Consider the following 19486-nt stretch of genomic DNA (forward strand, 5'->3'; position numbering starts at 1 on the left):
ATGTAGCTTTTTGAGTTTGAGTGGGAATATTTTTTCTGTGTGTGCGTGCGATCTTAATACTCTTAAATGGTTTCATAACAATCGTGGCATGAGCAGATTAATCTCGTCTGTCTTTAGTCATCCGTTGTTGTGCAGCATGGTACTATGCACCTCAAAACCTTTGAAACAGTCTTGAGCCCTTGGAGGACTTTGGTGGCGGACTGAGAGGGAGGAGGATTGTTCTCCATTGTCACGAACATGATGCTCACATGACATCTATACAAAAAAAAAAGTCAGAGGTCAGAAGTGCGTGCGCTATCTCTGCAGCAGGATGAATATTAAGAAGGAGCAGCTGCTGCTGAACCTTTGTGTGTGTGTGTGTGTGTGTTATATAAAAGAGTCATGCATCAAACTTACATTAAAGTCCATTTTGTAAATGCAGGCTGTCAACATGCAGCCTCTGCAGGAGAACTTTGACAGCGTTTATTCTAATTGTGGACCTTTTATATACATCACCAAAGTTGATTAAAAGTGTAATGAAATAATGGCAGTTTGACTGTGTGTTAAAGGGGACCTATTATGCTCATTTTTCGGCCCTTTCTATTGAGTTGTGGACTCCTATAGAGCAGCTACACACATTAACAAGCACAGAAAGCTTTCTAGTACTTCCAGAATCTGCACCTATTCAGCTGTATTTCTTTGGATGTTGTGGTTCCCGCGAAAACGGTCTGTTTTAAGGTATTCCACCCACGGCCCGCAGAGCTTGGGGGAGGGCAGAGAGTTTATATATAATAGAGTTTATATCATCATATTGTGCAGTGTTGGAATGGTCAAAACATGGCAACCCACCCCCCCTGCCCCTCATCCAATTTCATTCATATTGTGGGTTAAGACCTGCACTCTCTTGTGGACAACAGATGGTGTACAACGTCAACCATGTTCAGGATTACGGAGTCCACATAAGACTTGTTCTATCTATTCTATATGAGCAGGGCATAAACCAATGCTGAGATCATGGAAGCTTTGCCTCATGACGGCCATCTGTTCATATAATTCTTAATAATGAAGTCGACAATTACCTTGTTGAACATTTGTTTGGATTTTCCTCAGTGGAAGCAAGGAAATTAGAAACGTCATTAAAGATAACATTTTCATAAATTTTGGCATTGTGTCACCTAAATGTAAAAGAAGTTAAACAACTTTTAATCGCAAACAACTGCAGGCATTACAAAATATATTTAATGATGACTTCTTTGGGTGTTGCTTTTTGTATTTCTAGCAAACAAACTATTTACATATTATTTGTCTTTGTCACATACAAACAAAGAAAGAAGATTCTGCTTTTGCTTGTTGCACAAGTACAAATGTATGCTTTATTTTAAGAAACCGATTAAAGTAGTGCAATTTGGCGATTAAATTTGAGACAGTTGCATTTGTTGCAAACGGAATCTATACTGATATCGTTTCGTGACACCAAGGGGCTGTGGTCAAAACGCTTTGACTAGCATGCTAGCATACATGTAACACAGATATCTTCAAAGTTTAATAATCATTGGATAAATGTTTATTGACTTATGGACAATTATTACGTACCAAATTCTGTAGTAATAAAAGACACCCTAAAGTTACAATGGGTGCTTTGTCGAGTGCATTGAAAATTTTCAAGTCAATCCAACTTCGTGGTCAAAATTCGACGTACTCAGTCAGACAGGCAGACAGCTTGGTGATACATTTCTCACCTCACAGTGAAATGTTTAGCGGTCCCAATGTCCAATTAGACCACGTGGCTCAAGTCTGTGCAGGAGCGTATATCTTCATGCTTGGTCCCTCACTGGGATCACTTGTGAAACAGAGCAGAATGACCCAGACAGCAGCTGGACCAGTTTGGACACATTAGTTGAGCCCAGAGGAAGTGAGAGTAAGCATTGCAGAGTATAGCGTATCATGGAGGAACTGGCAAGGGAGAGCATCAGCCTGCTGGCTCGATCCGCATCTCATTCTGATCCCCCACAACTCGGATCCTTTGGTGCCGTGTTCATCATGCTGAAGTCTGCACTCGGAGCTGGACTACTGAACTTCCCTTGGGCCTTCCAGAAGGCGGGGGGAGTGACTACTGCTGTTAGTGTGGAGCTGGTAAGTACAATTACTGTAGTGAGCAACTAGTCTACTATGTTTTAATACAGGGCCTGCAATCTTCACTTGTTCTTAAGTATTCACAGAAAAGGTCTTGAGGTTAGATCTATTTATGTTTTGGCCTTATGCTCTGTATACACATAAGTGATTTGTCTCCTTGGCGTGAAAGAGACTCAAGTGTTTCACAGGTGAGTGCTAATGAAGCTGCCACTTTAGACCATCATGTGTCATTGTATTGCTTCTACTCACTTGCACTGCATGGAGTTTCCAAGTAGACCAGGGGGCCGAATTAAGGCCCGGTAAGGACACGTTACATCAGGCTTTGTTGTCCTCCCTTACTGACATCCTTTATTGACATATACTAGTGCATATAAATAAATGATAAACAGATTTTTTTTACTTTGACCCAACAAAAACTAATGCAGCACAGCTTAAGCAGGAAGAATATATTTGAATGTTGGACCCCTCTTTCGGTTTTTCCCTTCAGGGGTCGCCTCCATCCAATCCTGTCTTCTGCATCTGTCTCTCTCACACCAACTACCCTCATGTCCTCCTTCACTACATCCATAAACGTCCTCTTTGGTCTTCCTCTACGCCTCCTACCTGGCAGTTCTAAACGCAGCATCCTTCTACCAATATATTCATTATCTCTACTCTGGACATGTCCCAACCATCTCAGTCTGGCCTCTCTGACTTTTAAGGCCTCTAACATTTAACGTCCCTCTGATGTACTCGTTCCTGATCCGATCCATCCTGGTCACTCCCAATGAGAACTTCAGCATCCTCATCTTTGCTACCTCCGGTTCTACTTCCTGTCTTTTCCTCAGTGACACTGTCTCTAGACCAAACAATGTGGCTGGAGGAATCTGCTGCATACAATGACAATTGAGAAACTCCTCCGCTGAAAAAAAACCTTAACCTACTCCTGCTGAATCCTGGACATTATATTTACAAACAAATCAAACTATAGTGTAGATAAGACACTGCTATTCCCACAGGTTTGGTCTTTACCGGTTCTGAGCATAAATCTAGAGTTCTTTATGTCTGATTACTCAAGATCAAGACCACTTTTGTGGGGTCTGCAACCTGCGCGGAGGTTCATATTCTGTCCCATCATCAGTATGCTTCACAATAATGTATTGAGAGTCTTGTCTGCGTGGGCAGGTATCTCTGGTGTTCCTCATCAGTGGACTGGTCATCCTCGGCTATTCCTCGTCCGTCAGCAGACAAAAGACCTACCAGGATGTGGTGAGAGAAGTGTGTGGACGTGCGGTCGGGCAACTGTGTGAGGTCTGTTTCTGCTTCAACCTCTTCATGATATGCGTCGCCTTCCTGGTGGTGGTGCAGGACCAGCTAGAGAAATGTGAGGGTCATGTGATTTGATGTCATGGAGTGGTCTTTGATTTTCACTGATGTGATAAAATAACAAGGTTTTGAATTGTTTAATTTTTTTTTAGGTTCTGCCTCACCTCCTTCCCCTGACCGCATGTCACTGATACCATCAAAGTCTCTCCTTTACTTTGTATTCACGATCATCCGTGTAGATGTAAAGAAAACTGATGATTTTTGGCTTATAGCTAATTATTAAAATGACTTGTTTTGCAGCACATTAATATGTCATCAAATCATTTGTAGGACTTTGTCCATATAGCAATATGAATCTAATTTCAGAACACAAATCCATCTGCAATTTCATTTTCATTCTAGCTAGTATTAGGATAAACATGTGCTGGGAAGCATAGATGCAACGTCGTTTTCAATTTTTCTTTTGGTCCCCTTGTTCATCTGAAATCATTGTAATCCCTTAAACGTTTTTGTTCACATTTTAAACAGAGCATTTGATTGGATTTATAAACACACCCTAAACACACATCACATTTTGATCAGAACATTCAGCAGAGGAGTGCAGATGGGCTCACGCACTTAGTGGGATAATATGCAGTCAGTACACACAAATGCACACGCTTTCATTATTCTACCAGTATGCATTAGTAAAAAAAAAAAAAAAAAAATCTTAAAAGGCTTGTGTTCATCTTGGAGGTATTTCTGTTCTGTTCATTCCCACAATTGTGTCTTCTCCAGTGTGTATTTCTCTGTTTGAGACGGTGACCGGGTCAGGTGAAGAGGAAATGCCGTATCACTGGTACACTGATCAGCGCTTTGCCCTCTTTGTCCTGTGTCTTGTCATCATCCTACCACTTTCCATCCCAAAGGAAATTGGCATCCAAAAATACACAAGGTAGGTGACAATCTCTCTCACGTGATATTTTTGTCATTTAACTCCTTTTCCTCTCCACCACAGTGTGCTGGGGACACTGGCTGCAACCTACCTGTGTGTGGCAGTGATTGTCAAATACTACCTGATGGAGAACCACACTGCCATTATAACACCAGAGCACAGTCAAGGGTCAGCCATTGTGGTTTCATGTATTACGTATATTGTTCACATTTCTGACCTCTATATGTAACCTGTGATTGACTGGCAACGAGTCCAGACTGTACCCCGACTCTCACCCCAAGTGAGCTGGGATGGACTCCATCTCACTCTTGACCCTGAACAGTATCAGTGGTAATATAAGTGAGATAGAAAATGCATGAAAAAGTATGTTGGCCACACAGTCAGGTGATCTGGGTTTGTCGAATCGGAGGTTGGAATTCTCTGTGTGGAATTTGCATGTTTTCTGGGGAATTCCGATTTCCTCCCACAATGAAAAACGATGCATGTTGGGTTAATTGTGCAGATTTCCAGTTATTTCCCATGAATTCACATTTTTACCATGTCTTGGACAGGAAGTCATGTTCATGTCTTTACAGTATAGGATCGTGGGCGTCCATGTTCAGTGTTGTGCCGACCATCTGCTTTGGTTTCCAGGTAGGATCTTCTTGTGGTTAAAATGCGGACTCATTCTCTGATATCAAAGGTGGCATCATAGATAGATAGATAGATAGATAGATAGATAGATAGATAGATAGATAGATAGATAGATAGATAGATAGATAGATAGATAGATAGATAGATAGATAGATAGATAGCAGTGAAATCGCCAAACAAAATGTTGTTGCCTGGCTCCCATATAATAATAAATAATAATATGGAGAATAAATAGATGACATCAAATATGAACAATGTACAGCGTAAACAGTAATTTGTACAAATAATTTAAAATAAATAATAATAATGTCATCACATTATTCATCACATATCATGTGGAAAATGTAATGTACAATGCCAAAAATATGCACTGTATATGATCTTTTACAATTAAGAAAGCACAAATAAACCAGTCATTCACAGTTATGGGTTGCCACCTTAGTTCTGACTGAATCTTAAGTGTTTACCAAGATATTTTGAACTATTCGGGATGCACTAGAACCGAGATTTCCTCAATTTCCTAAATGCATCTGCTTGTTTGCTTGTGTTCACAGTGTCATGAAGCCTGTATAGCCATCTACAGTAGCATGGAGAACCAGAAGATCATGCACTGGGTGGTCATTTCTGTCATCTCCATGCTTTTCTGTCTGCTCATCTACACTCTGACTGGTGAGCTGACGTCAACGAACATCAAGCAGTATGAGTTCCACTGAAAGATGCTAACCTGTGTCCACTCTTGGCATCATCAGGAGTGTACGGCTTCATGACATTTGGTCGAGTGGTTGCTTCCGATATCTTGATGTCATATCCAGGGAATGATGTCGTCATGATCATTTCTAGACTGCTTTTTGGAATATCAATCATTACCATCTATCCTATTATTCTTCTTTTAGGGAGGTATGAAACACCAGAGTATTTGTCTGCACTTGGCAGCAAAAGACTATAGATTTGTTTTTCAATGTGTGCTAGTGTGCCCCACATAGGTCTGTCATCTTGAACCTGATTGTCCGGGTCCAAAGGCGTCGACGTGGAATCGTCACAAACTCCTTTGAGAGTCGCTGCAGGGTGCTTCTCACTGTGATCTGGATCACCATAACTCTTCTAATCGCCATGTTTGTCCCCGACATGGGTGAAGTCATCAGCGTCATTGGAGGAATCAGTGCCTTCTTCATCTTCATCTTTCCTGGTATGGCATCAGTGTTGTTTTTTTCAACAATCAATCAATCAATCAATCAGCCAGCCACCTTTCAAAAGCTGGCCTTTGAATAATTGCACTCGATTTTGAGAAATAAATAAGGAAGAGGTGTCTTGTCTTGTGTCACAGGTCTTTGCTTGGTGTTCATCATGCAAAATGAACCTGTGAGTCCAAGAGTCAGGTGAGTATGCGCACACATTTGCACACATTCATGAAATCATATTAATAGCAAATGTCTCCTTTTTGTAACACCCAGTTCTAACACCTTTTTCAGGATTGTTTTAACCATCTGGGGAATCGTAACTATTGTTGTTGGAGCCTTCATCTTTGGACAAAGTACGACGATTGCTGTCATGGAGCTTCTACGCAAATTCTGAGTATCGCAGGGGCTAGTCACATGGAAATGTTTTCAGATCAAAACGGCAAAGTATTTTAGCGTTTCAGTCTCTCGTCCACATGGAACAATTTTCTGGGTGCCTCAATTTTGGAAAATGTTGTATAAACAGCAAAACCGTGGTTAAATACATTTTTAGAAACTATTACAGCACCGACCCGTCGTCATTATGTGACAAAAAGTGAGCTTTGATGACAAGACAACATAACATCCAGCCGACATTCTCATGATATTTTGCTGTCTTTTTCTCCAAAATGTAATTCCACTTTGTTGTCAATTTAGATTAGCCTTAAAAACCAAAAGATTTATGCACATGCGTTTTTTCTCCTTCTATTGTTTGGTGTGTCACATGGTTCCGTTTGTGTGTCTGTTTACAGCACCACACATAGTAGGTGTGCCTTGTGCATTACATCGTTTTCATCCATTGAAGCGTTCTTGTCTGGTTGCAGCTATTAATTAATCCAGCACAGTGTGGATGCAACATTTTTTTAGCCCATCAAAAAATAAATAAAATCCCAGGAATGTTCCCTTGTGGACAGGGCCTCACTCTCTGCTACTACTATAGTAGTAGTAGGAGGAGTCATGACTTCAGGGTGATGGATGACGCTCTTCTGTTTTGCACAACTGAACATTACATTTTGTGTCTGTGATATCATCTGGGTCACACTGTCTTATTGGTTTTATTTGTGTGTGTTATTGTATGAAGTGTAATTTAAATAAACAAAATAAAACCACACCTTTTTGTATTTAATTAAACATGTATACCATATGAAATTATTTAAGTTATATATGTATTTAATGTGGCAATGTAGTGCATTAAAGGTGTTGTCATAGTTAGGTACTGCAATGGGCGCCCTCGCTTTCAAATGTATGGTAGCGTCCACTGGAGTTACAAGGGGGTTGATTAATAAGCTCTTTATTGCAAATAAGTGGCTACCTATGGCTACTGTCAGCCATAACTGATGTCACTACGCAATATGTACCTGATGCCTGTGTCGCCCTCTGCTGGCGAATATCTATATTACACTAATACAGTACATGCTAGCTAGGTATTATAATAATAACAGTTACCCCTAATATATTACATATATAAAGTATGATCATTTATGTTCATACGTTCAATCGCTGTCAGAAAAAAAATGCGAAGGAACGAGTGACGTAGACCGATTGCGTTTCCGGGATGGATTGCTAGTGACAACGATAGACATATACAGACGTCGCATCGAGTGGCTTTGCCCACTGGCTGTGACACGTCAACTTCGCCGCCATATTGGATGTGTCAAGGCTTGGAAAACAAGAAACACTGGTTTACGGTAATCAGGTCTACGTCAGTTTTTTAGGTATTTGTATTTGTGAAGAATATAAACATTTTGTACAATGTCTTCCCAGAAGACCACTGCATGCTTTCGACTGTGGTGTTCTTATATTTTGTGGCGTGTAATTTGGAGCGAAGGAGGTAGAGCGGCTCTAAATTTGAAATAAAAAAATACTTTCATCTTGGAGCTGCCAGGGGGCAGTATTGCATCTTTTATAAACGATATTTTTAGATGAGGTATTCATTCATACATTATACTGCATTATACTGCATTATTTTTCGAACGGGTCAAACGGAATGTTTCCCTCTCTAAATTGAAAACTGAAACTAAAACTGTATAATGTATTTGTTGTAGCTAAAGCTATTTTCTCACCATCATATCTTTCTCACGTGTCAGATCTTTTAACTGATATGACTTTTAGTGTGACTGGGCAAAGACTGTTTGACGAATGCTGAATATCACTGCCACTGCCACCAGGGAATTATGGTAGTGCACATGCTCATGGACGTTACTGCATGACTGATTAATGCTATACAGCAGAAAACAAAAAAACAAAGAATCACTGACAAGTGTGCCGAGAGGCACATCATCCTAGATCAAGGCCAAGAAATACAAAAGGCATCTCCCTCTGAGCACAAATACAGTATAGTAATTATTATAATTAAACTATAAACCATCCATGAAGTGCAGTTCTCATCCACGAGAGACTTAGATGCTGCTTGTGTTGAGCCCATGGGAGATTATACATTATTTCAACCTGCTGGCCACATGACTTAATCCACTAAATGCGTAAAAAATCCTTGAAAACCACATCAACTCCCTTAGCTGCCTTTGCGTAAACTGGCCCAAGTTTGTAAGAGCAGCTCTAACTTACAAGCATCAGCATGACTCATTTTTAATCCTTTGGGAAAAGTTAACTGAGACGGTCCACCTCGGAAAGTCAGTAGTGTACACTGATGTTCACAAGTCTAAGCCACCAGTGGCTTTTATGTAGCAATCATTTTGACATATCACATACATATCTCTGTCAAACTATAAAAGTATAGAAAACATCCTTTACTGCAGTGATATGATGCTACGGGATAAGGCGAGGGTCATTTCGGAGGAGTTCAGAGTAGAGCTGCTGCTCCTTCACAGCGAGAGGAGTCAGTTGAGATGGCTCGGGTATCTAGTCCTTGAGCCTGTAGGGCAGGGGTCTCAAACTCGCGGCCCGCGGGCCAAATGCGTCCCACAAGACGCTAGTTTGAGGCCCCCATCAAAGTTTAATGTTGAAATGACAGCTTAAAGCTGTGTGCACACCGGACACAATTAACATGATTTTGCCCCGCCCATACTGTTACCCTACCCTGTTACCCCGCCCCTGTTTTGCTTTGGATTAGCAATGAAGCTAAAGGCTAATGACGCTGGGTACAAATAAATGCAGGAAATGAAAACGGTAAATACACGTCAAGATAAAGCATCTCATCAAACATGTTGTTAAAGTTACCTCGCTGCTCCCAGATGGAACTGAGTACGATGCTAACTTGCTAATTGGGTAAAATTATTACGTTTCATTAATGTTCATGTTAAAGGTTAAATAACTGTTAATACTGTACATTTGAATCTGAAAAAAATAATTTCTCTACCAACTGTATGTGGTTTCTTCCGTTTTTCTTATTTGCTGTTTTATTATTATTTTACTTATTTATTACTGATTGATTGATTTCTTGTCTTTATTCTTAATTTATTTTTTTTATCTTATTTTGTGTATAGAAAAATAAAAATTAAGATATTTGAGAACAGTGGAATGTTTTATGAGATATTTTGGTGTGGAAAACCGGAAGTACTGAAAAAGTGTAGGGTATAGCGGAAGCAAAAGCATTGAAGATTGATTTTTATTTTATTGATTTTTTTTCCCAGTTTTTTAATAAATGCGTTTTTTTTTTTTTTGAAAACCTGATGCAGCCCGGCTTCACCCAGAACCATGCTCCGTTGGCCCCCAGGTAAATTGAGTTTGAGACCCCTGCTCTAGGGCACCTCCCGAGTGAGGTGTTCCAGGCATGCCCAACTGGGAGACCTAGGACACACTACAGGGATCATGTCTCAAAGCTGGCCTGGGAACACCTCTGTGTTCTTCAGGTAGAACTGGAAGATTTAACGGCAATAGATAGAGCAACAAAATACTCGCCTTGCTTGCACTTTGGTGCGATTACAAACACAAAACACCATGGTGCGCCATGGTGCGCCATGGTGGAGGTCTGCACTCTGATGATTAATAGTCATATGTGATCAACATAGCATAATAACATAATAATAATAGAGGCCCAATACCTTTTGCATACTGTATATCATCTGGAAGTGTGACTGTCACAGATTAATTAGCAATAATCCAAGACTTTAAGAGTCAACCTTTAAAGTCTAATCAAACATCTGTTGAGATACTTCAATCAAAGTGAACAGACAGACAGGTCATTACCATCTCACTCCAGCAACCACTAAAAACCATCTTTCATTCTCTATATTAGATTATGTTTTCATTTTCCTTTGCAACATTCATTACACCTCCGTCCCCTGTAGCTACTGCGTTATCGAGAAATTACTCGTAATGTCCGCCTCTTGCGGTGCTAATTTGTGGCGCCATGTCTCTTAAATGTTTAATTGTTCCTGATAAGAATGTCAGAAAAAGGGGACTGGACTGTAATGGATGGGGCTGGAGTTCCTTCACTGTGTGTGTGTGTGGAGGTGATAAGTAACCTTTCTGTATGTTGTATGCCTGACATCCACATCCTGTGGTTGTGTATCCATGTGACCTTTGTTTCTTAGCATCAAGGGTATGACTGCCGGATTGAGATCATCATGGATGCAGATAGGATACGTCCATCATTCTGAAGCTGGCCTTGATTAGAGTGCTGAGAGAAGGTCTTTGACCTGTGGGGTGAACCTTGCATGGTAATGGCTGCAGTGGCAATGAGCGCAGATGAAGGAGGGGCTTCTTTCACCATGATCAACTGATGCTATGTAAGACTACCACTGCTGTATTGTCTGTTTTTTCTACTCAGAAATGATCGGTTTAGAAGATGAGCAACTACATAGAATAGAAACATGCTGCATCCAAAAGGTTCTACTTTTGTCTCGTCAGAGGTCTTAGGGATCATCAATATATTTTCTTGCAAAATTGAGACGAGCCTTAATGTTAGTTTTGTTCAGCAGTGGAACTCATGCAGGCCGATTTTGCCCAGTGTCTGAACACTGACCTTAACTGAGCCAATTGAGGCCTGCAGTTGTTTAGATGGTTGTGTGGGTCTTTTGTGACCTCTTGTATGTGTCGCCACTACACTCTTGGGCTAAATTTGATTGGCCGGACACTCCTGGGAAGGTTCACCACTGTTCCATGTTTTCACCAGTTACGGATAATGGCTCTCACTGTGGTTTGTTGGAGTCCCAAAGCTTTAGAAATTGCTTATAACCTTTCCCATTAGATTATGTTTAAACAGGGGCAATCACTTTTACCACACAATAAGAAATCAGGAAGGGGGCAAGCACCAATATAAATGTTGCCTCTACGTTGTGTATGGTTTAAATAAAGCACACCAGGGTTGCTTCAGAGCGGCACTTTACTTAAATAAAACAAGTACTCCATACAATGCGCCCCTCTCTTATAAAGATCAACAGCAAAAGGGAAGTACTTAAGGCACGCCCCTTATTTATAGGCGGGAAGTATGGCATCAATTAGCGCAGGGATACATGCTAATATTCCAAATTTTGACTATACATTAGGAGAAGAAATCAAGCATTTTTATTTAACTTATTTAACCTATTTTGTGTAATTATAACACAATGCTTAACTGACCCTGTTACATACAGTACAGTTACATACAGTACTCCAATGGTTGCTATGAAGTAATAATCCACCACTGGCAGTGTAGTTGCTGGATTTTCCTCATATTCCCAAAGCACATGTAATCTTTTTCATGGACAAGCACGACCTTTATAACCTCAATCTCCAATATCACTTGTGATACAGAAGCACACACACATATATAGAAATTCCTCATCCAAGATTAGTCGTCAGATTATATAGTATATTATATATTTGTATTGAAGTGTCATACAGGACTACGGTATTAAACCCTGAGAGGTACATTTACGTACAAGTATAATTTTGTACCAGACAATGAAGAATGATGGATGCACAAAGAGAGTTGCTATCAATTGAAAAACGAAACTTATATATGAAATATATAATATAAAATATAAAACACAATACATGAAAAACACCATTACATATGAAGTAATTGTGTATTTCCTCCACAGTTTACAATACTGTATTTGTACAGAACTGAGTTTAGAAAAGGGACAACCAAGTGTACACATTAATATTACAAGAGGTGTGCCACTGGTATAGCTGCAAATGGAAAGACAAAATGTTTACAGCCACCATTTTTGGAAATCCTAATTGCACCTGTATATCCCAGAGGTCCATTACTTATGAATAAGTCTCCCTCTGTGGGTGTCCTGCTTTTTGCTTTAAGCCCGCAAGTCCTCCATCTCTTACCAAAACCTAATTTACTCACATGCAGTACGCTCTGCTGTGTGTCTATATAAGAAATAGCCCTGAAGCAGAGAAAATAAACATCTATAATGTTCATTCTCTGGTACACTATATCGCAAAAGTCACTTTGCATCAGCTGACATGCGAGGGAGCTCTAATAATTATGTAACATGCTCACACAGATCAGCTCACACTCTGTAAAGTTGCTCCCACAAGCCTACTCGGTCTAAAAACAGCACAGCCCAATCAGACAAAAGGCATCGAAACTACAGCTCAACATATTGCACTATTAGTCTGACATATTGTAAACAATGTGATTTGTCAAAGTGACCTGGCACCACAACGCAGGCAAGATTTATGTAAATTCATCGACAAATTAGTGAGGCTATGAAGACAAATGTCTAGGGACATATTTAAGAGGCCATAAAGAAGCAGATGTGGTGTGATTCATTTGGTGAATGTGAGTAAAACTAACAGCTTGATTGCATCTGACTACGAAAAAAATAGATGATTTATGTGATCATCTTTTCTGTAATTACTTATTTACAATCACATATTGGGTGATGATTTTAAGCATCTCGTGTATACAATATCTAATACTATATCGATAAATTAACACAAAAATAAATATAATTAATCTGAACGTCTGTCTGTCAACACATGTAAAAATTATATTTTGTCGTATTCCTCTTGTCTGTGGGCCCCATAAACTTAAAAAAGGCTTTATTGCGTAGTGGCTAAATTGTAATTTAAAAATGGACACGCCCCACGAGGCGCTTGCTGACGCATGCGCGGGGGTTTGTAAAATGATCACGTGACAGCGTGTCTTCCGGTTTATGTACGGCAGATGATTCCGGTAAGTACCATCAGCGAGTTGACGATTGTTTACGTCTCTAAATAGTGTACACTTGACAAAAAATTCTTCTGAAAATTCAAACTACGAGGTCGGAATGTTCATTAGGACTTGTTTAGCTGTGTAAATATTCCGCCATTGAAGCACTGCCTGCTATGCCATACATTGTGTTGACAACTCCCCCGAAATAATGTCTTTCTTAAATGGAAGTATTTCATGCCTAATGTCACACAATCGAACGAAATGCTTAATGTAATACATTTTAATTTATACATATCTCTATATACTGTACTCGCACGCACAGACACAGGCGGGATACAGCGTGGCTATCTTATGAAATATATTCCATGTTATCTTATCATCCATAATGTACTGCAAACCAAAAGTTTTTGTAAGTTTACATTGTCAAGTTCACTGCCATAGAGAAGTACTGTAGGTCTCCTTTAAATGTGGAAGGGAAGGAATTGCAGTGTGCATTTTACTTGAGGGTACCACATTACAATGAACTGCTATAGTTATTCCACACCAGTCATGTATGCCGTGAAAAATGATGGCTTTTATTTGCGTAATTTTTTGTAAAATCCATCCTATACCGTCTTTTTTTTTCTTTCACTAACTTTCAATTTTCCAAGCAAGCACAAGTTAACAACAAGCTCTTTATTGGACAAAATCACAAACTATGATTGTGTTTGTCAGTGTATTTGTATTCTAACAAACATGTTGTTCTCCCACAGTTGGTGAGGAGGATGAACTCAGGCAATGGCACCAGGAAGAAAGTTGGCAGGCAGCATCAGCATCAAGTGAGCAAGATGACTGCTTGTGATGCTGAAACGCTGACTGAGATTAACGGGCTATTCAGTAAATTTAAAACCTACGTCAAACCGTCCAATGGCGAGTGGTGCCTCCCAAATACCAGCGTCACCTTCAGACATTCTGCAAAAATTCCAAATTGCCGCCTTCAAGCCCTGAAGGTGTCACTTAATGCTGTGAAGAACCAGCTCAGTGATAAGAACATCCAAGTGTGGCATCAGCACACCAACTCCACCAACCGGGCTGGGAAGGTCATCGCCGCCGTGCGATCCACTGGCAACGCAGAAATCTGTACTCAAGCTTGGTGCAAGTTCTATGAGATCCTTGGAACCTTCTCTCCTCTTCCCGAGGTGGCACTCCACTCCGGGGAACTAAACACGGTTCACCTGTGTGAAGCGCCTGGGGCTTTCATAAGTGCGCTGAACCACTACATCAAAACCAACAAGTCAACACGCTACTGTGACTGGAGCTGGGGTGCCAACACGCTCAACCCATACCACGAGGCCAACGCCGGAGGCACGACCATCGCAGATGATCGGTTAATCGCCAACACTCTGCCATGGTGGTTCTTTGGCTCAGATAACACGGGCGACATCATGGTCCAGAAGCACCTCCTGGAATTGCAGACATTTGTAGCAAACATGCGGAGAGTTGATCTGGTAACGGCAGATGGTAGTATTGACTGTCAAGAGAACCCCGATGAGCAAGAGGCACTGGTGGCGCCGTTGCATTACTGCGAGGTCACTGCCGCTTTGCTGCTCTTGAGCCCCAGCGGCTCCTTTGTGCTTAAAATGTTCACCCTGTACGAACACTCTTCCATCTGCTTGCTCTACCTGCTCAACTGCTGTTTCCGCTCTGTCAGCGTCTTCAAACCTGCTACGAGCAAAGCCGGGAACTCTGAGGTTTACGTTGTTTGCCTCGACTACAACAACAAGGAAGCTGTGAGGCCCCTGCTCTCCAAACTCATTCGGAATTACGGACCATATCTGGCGGAAAGAGATGCGCTTTTCCCAGAATCCTCAATCCCAGCGTCATTCCTCACACAGCATGAGGAGTTGTGCCTGTACTTTCACACTCTGCAGGTGGACACCATCACAGAAAACTTGAGGTTGTTTGAAGGAATGAGCGCAGAGCAGAGGGAGAGGCTTGATTACATCAGGGATTGTACGGCTCAGGAATACCTGCAACGATTCCAGGTAGGAAGTCTCAATATGTTTACTAACATTACTGACGCCTAGTAACCAGAATACTACACATAACTTGTCTTTCAGTATTTTTTTTTGACTAATGATAGGCCTTAGTCAATCATGAAACAGCAATCATTGATTATTTTGAAAAGCGCTAAAAATAAAATAAAATGTATTATTATTAATTAATTAATAATTTTTGTTTAATTAATTATTAACAGTTAATTAATAACTGTGTTAGAGTGAGGGAGAGATGTTCGAACTGCATTGTAATGACAGGTGTCTGTATTTCTATTCAGTATACAGCATGTGTCTGGCTTCCCTCCAGACGTTCACTGCCAATCCAACGTTGATAAGACCCGGTGTTTGTGTGCTCAGGTTACGTTCCTCCCTCGAAGTCGATGGATCTCCCGTAACACCGTCAGCCCCGCCTGCTGTCGCGTCTCTGCAGGCCACCCTCTGGGACAGAAGAAGCAAACAGGCTCCTTCAATGAGCGTAGGGAATTGCAATCCCTGAGCTGGAGGGATCGCGTGGAGAGGGGTTGCCATGCCAGATGGATACAGCAACACAGCAGTGCAACCGATGGGGTGGCCTGTGTGCTGCAAGGACCCCTGATTGGCTATCATGTGGATTCCTGGTATGTTATTGTCGGTGCTGCACTGCCTGCGGTCAAAAACTCTCCATTCTGTCCTGGACTCTTGTTAAATCACTTGAATGAAACCCAGGTGTCTTCATCTGAAAACTCTCAAACAGCAGACTTGAATCAGCTGTCTCCCTGTGAGTCATGCCAAGTGTTTAGTGCCGCCTCCATTTTGTCGGACACGGCAGGTCTTTGCAGTGACAATGAAAGCAACAAAAAGAAAAGGCAGTGTCTGGTGTTTGGCAGCCGTTCGATGTGGGAAACTTGTGGCGACCTTAATGGGGATTTAGTCGTAACGTTTCCATCGGAGTGTTCTAATCCTCAAGGAGGCTGTAGCGTACTGCACGATGCGGAGCCACAGTACCAGCATCAACTCGTGAGCTGCATTGTATTGTCACTGCAGAGGCTGACGTCTGGAGATGCACTGCTACTGCCTATGTCGTCTGCACTCACCCGTGTCTCGGCTGCACTTGTGTTCTGCTTGCACGCTTGTTTCCGCTATATGACATTCAGGTCCCCGCCCCCTTCCGGCCTGGTCGGAGCAGTCCTTGTGTGCGTCGGCTTTTGCCCTCAAGCCGCAAGTCAAATACTCCCAGTGCTGCTTGATGTCCAGAACTGTATTAGTGGGCTGCTAAAAGGAAACGATACAGGTCAAAGTCAGTCTAAGTGTGACACACAGGTGCTCCAATTTGTGCCAATGGATGAGATGCTCACTGGAGGATTGACTGACTTCTTGTGGACAATGAACTCTGAAATCATTCGTCACAGGCTGCATTTGCTCATGCAGGCATAGGACGGACTTTAAGAAACCTTATTTTATATTATATTTTACTTTGGGATCACAAAATACATTTTGGGATGCTATGCAGAGAGAGGTTTAGCCCATAATCCAGACGCATTGAAACCTCTCTGGTCAAAATCAATTCATTATGATCCTTCTTCATATAACAATAATAATAATGGAAATAGACTTAGTCTTTTGCAGGGTTAAACTGTCGCTATCGTACAACCTTCTTAACTGTACAAGCAATGTTACATGTTAACATTATTTTTCTGAAAATTAGAGATGCCAATTTCTGTTTAAAAATCATCTGATTTGCCGCTAAATGCTTTTCAGCGCTGATCACAAAAGCGATTACCTATAGCTAGTACTATTGCAGCCCTCGGCCATCCGTGAGTGCAGTGTAGTGTCTTTCCCTAAATAATGTGGCCAAAAAAACCCAATCATGTCTGCCATGTGGAACTTAACTGCCAACACATGCCACAAAAACTATGTTGCGGTAATAGCATGTTAAAAAGCTTTAATTTGATACAGCATTTGAAGAACACTTGACAGAGTATGGTGAGTTTTCGAGGCTCACGGTGTGGACCATGAGTCAAACGGTAGCCAACATAGCACAAAATGACCAGCCTGGAAGACACTGGATTTACCGAGTGCTCTCTCACTTAACCTGGAAGCCCTGCTAGAGCTCCACCAATGTATTCCTACATCCAGATCTCCTTAAAGAAGTCTTCCCTGTAACTTTCACGAATGCTTGACGTTCTTAGAAAAGTTTCTTCATATCATGCAGCCATTCAATTCATGATGCCCCCTTCTTCTTTATTAATTAATTACTAATTAATTTTTGCGTCCCCTGACAGCCAAGAGACCTTGAAATTGTCCTGACTTTCCCCCTTTCCTAAAGGGACTCTATGCAACTCTCTCCAAAATGCATTTTGTTTTAAACCTAAAAATATGAGAACACCATCACCATACTGTGACCTTTAGTGGTATAAAAGAACAGAAAGAGTTGGAATGTTGGCGATTCCAGGAACCCGCTGCATACAGTCCAGTCCCTTTAATGCTTTGAATATGAGTGTGCTTACTTCACATACATACGTACTTGGATCTTATTTTATTTTCTTCATCTCCTCACGTTCATCTTCTCCTAACACACGATGAGAGTGCGCCTGATTTGCGAATAAAGACACGTGAAAGACACATGAAAGCAAAGCTAAAGCTTTTTGATTGACCTTTTTTGGATTGAAATTTCAACTGTTGTTGCTTGTGGGCATTTGACTTTAGAGGTTCCATTTTGTTACAGTATATTTCTAAACTGACTCAAAAATTCCTTCAAGTGAGGTGGTATTTTTTCTAAAGTATATATGTATGTAATTTTTTACTTTGAATCAAAATGATTGAAATTAATGTTCGATTAATGTTCAATTAGAGTTCGATTCCACCCTCGGGCATCTCTGTGTGGAGTTTGCATGTTCTCCCTGTGCATGCGTGGGTTTTCTCCGGGTACTGCGATTTCCTCCCACATTCCAAAAACATGCTATTTGTTGACTACAAATTGTCCATAGTTATGAATGTGAGTGTGAATGGTTGTTTGTCTATATGTGCCCTGTGATTGGCTGGCGACCAGTCCAGGGTGTACCCCGCCTCTCGCCCAAAGACGGCTGGGATAGGCTCCAGCATGCCTGCAAACCTTGTGAAGATAAGCAGCATAAAATGAATGAAAGAATGAAAGTGCTGGATATGGTAGCAATATTCTTGCAATTTTGTTTGGATTAAAAGCAAAATGAACTTACAAAGTTGGGATATTATGAGTGTTTTTGTGCCTTTCAAGCATCGTATTTGGTTTTCCAGCAGTTCCTTGTTTTGTCATCAAACTGCATTGAGTATTACAGAGCATTTTGTATCTACATTTCATTTCTAATTGTGGCTGTGTGTGCATATGATAAAAATTTCATCAGCACTCATGCGCAACTCTAATCGCTGAGGGTTTTTAGGGGAGATTTAAACAAACAAAAGTCCCTGATGCTGAATGCACAGCCTCCTGTCAGTCACAGATGGTTAGTAAGCTACTGCGGCCTACCCTGTAGTGCTCCTTGTCTCCAGCAATGCGTTATTTTGTCCCACGACACGCCGGAGCTTTGTGTCTTTTGGCTATCTATTGCTTGACAATGAGTTTACTAATGAATTCCTTCCTTATAAACTTCGTCCATCTTTAAAGAAGTATTAATGTTGCAGGGTTAGTTTGCTTGCTTGTGTATATTAAATGAAGCAGCACGCTCGATGAAAGTCTTGCACACTACACACAGCCTTCTGTATAATTTGTCAGTGTAATGCCTCCGGGATCTTTACTCTTTCGACATTATGGATTAGAGTTGAAAACTGGATCTCCATGCAAACAAAAACTATTGAATCAACCATCACTAATCTGACACCTCTACCATGCACCCAAACAAACCACTCAGATTAATAGAAACGGTTTAGGAGATTTAGCTTTAGGCAAGCAAATAGAGAAGCATTAAATAATCATTGTTTATAAAAAAGCTGACAGGAGAGATTTGATTTGAGTTTGTTCCAGACCATGTATTTAATCATTCATCAATGTACTAGTCTTCCTGCTCCTGAAACATTTTCATTGGATGCTCGTATAGAATAGATTTGTGAAGGATAGATGGACCGTATTAATTCTGTCAAGGAAATTAATATTGTAGTATATTGGTGGGATGAAGGATACATGTTTTGAATGACAGCGTGACTCGATTGCAAATGTGACAATCCTACATTATCTGTACCGTTT

General features: G+C 40.9%; 2 protein-coding genes across 2 annotated transcripts; both read left to right on the plus strand.

Moving 5' to 3' along the window:
• The first annotated feature begins 14 nt into the window (after positions 1-14).
• slc38a8b (solute carrier family 38 member 8b) lies at positions 15-7144 on the plus strand. The gene is made up of 10 exons (XM_058089041.2): positions 15-2112; positions 3277-3475; positions 4195-4351; positions 4415-4519; positions 4927-4984; positions 5539-5653; positions 5734-5881; positions 5968-6170; positions 6309-6360; positions 6454-7144. The coding sequence occupies exons 1-10, from the start codon at positions 1924-1926 to the stop codon at positions 6554-6556; spliced, it is 1329 nt and encodes a 442-aa protein (XP_057945024.2). The 5' UTR covers positions 15-1923; the 3' UTR covers positions 6557-7144.
• Positions 7145-13599: 6455 nt separating this feature from the next.
• Positions 13600-18495, plus strand: cmtr2 (cap methyltransferase 2). The gene is made up of 2 exons (XM_078795858.1): positions 13600-15279; positions 15649-18495. The coding sequence occupies exons 1-2, from the start codon at positions 14020-14022 to the stop codon at positions 16702-16704; spliced, it is 2316 nt and encodes a 771-aa protein (XP_078651984.1). The 5' UTR covers positions 13600-14019; the 3' UTR covers positions 16705-18495.
• Positions 18496-19486: the final 991 nt, after the last annotated feature.

The sequence above is a fragment of the Doryrhamphus excisus genome, linkage group LG13 (assembly GCF_037039965.1).
Source record: "Doryrhamphus excisus strain RoL-2023G ecotype Guam linkage group LG13, RoL_Dexc_Guam_v1.1, whole genome shotgun sequence".
Taxonomy (NCBI): domain Eukaryota; kingdom Metazoa; phylum Chordata; class Actinopteri; order Syngnathiformes; family Syngnathidae; genus Doryrhamphus; species Doryrhamphus excisus.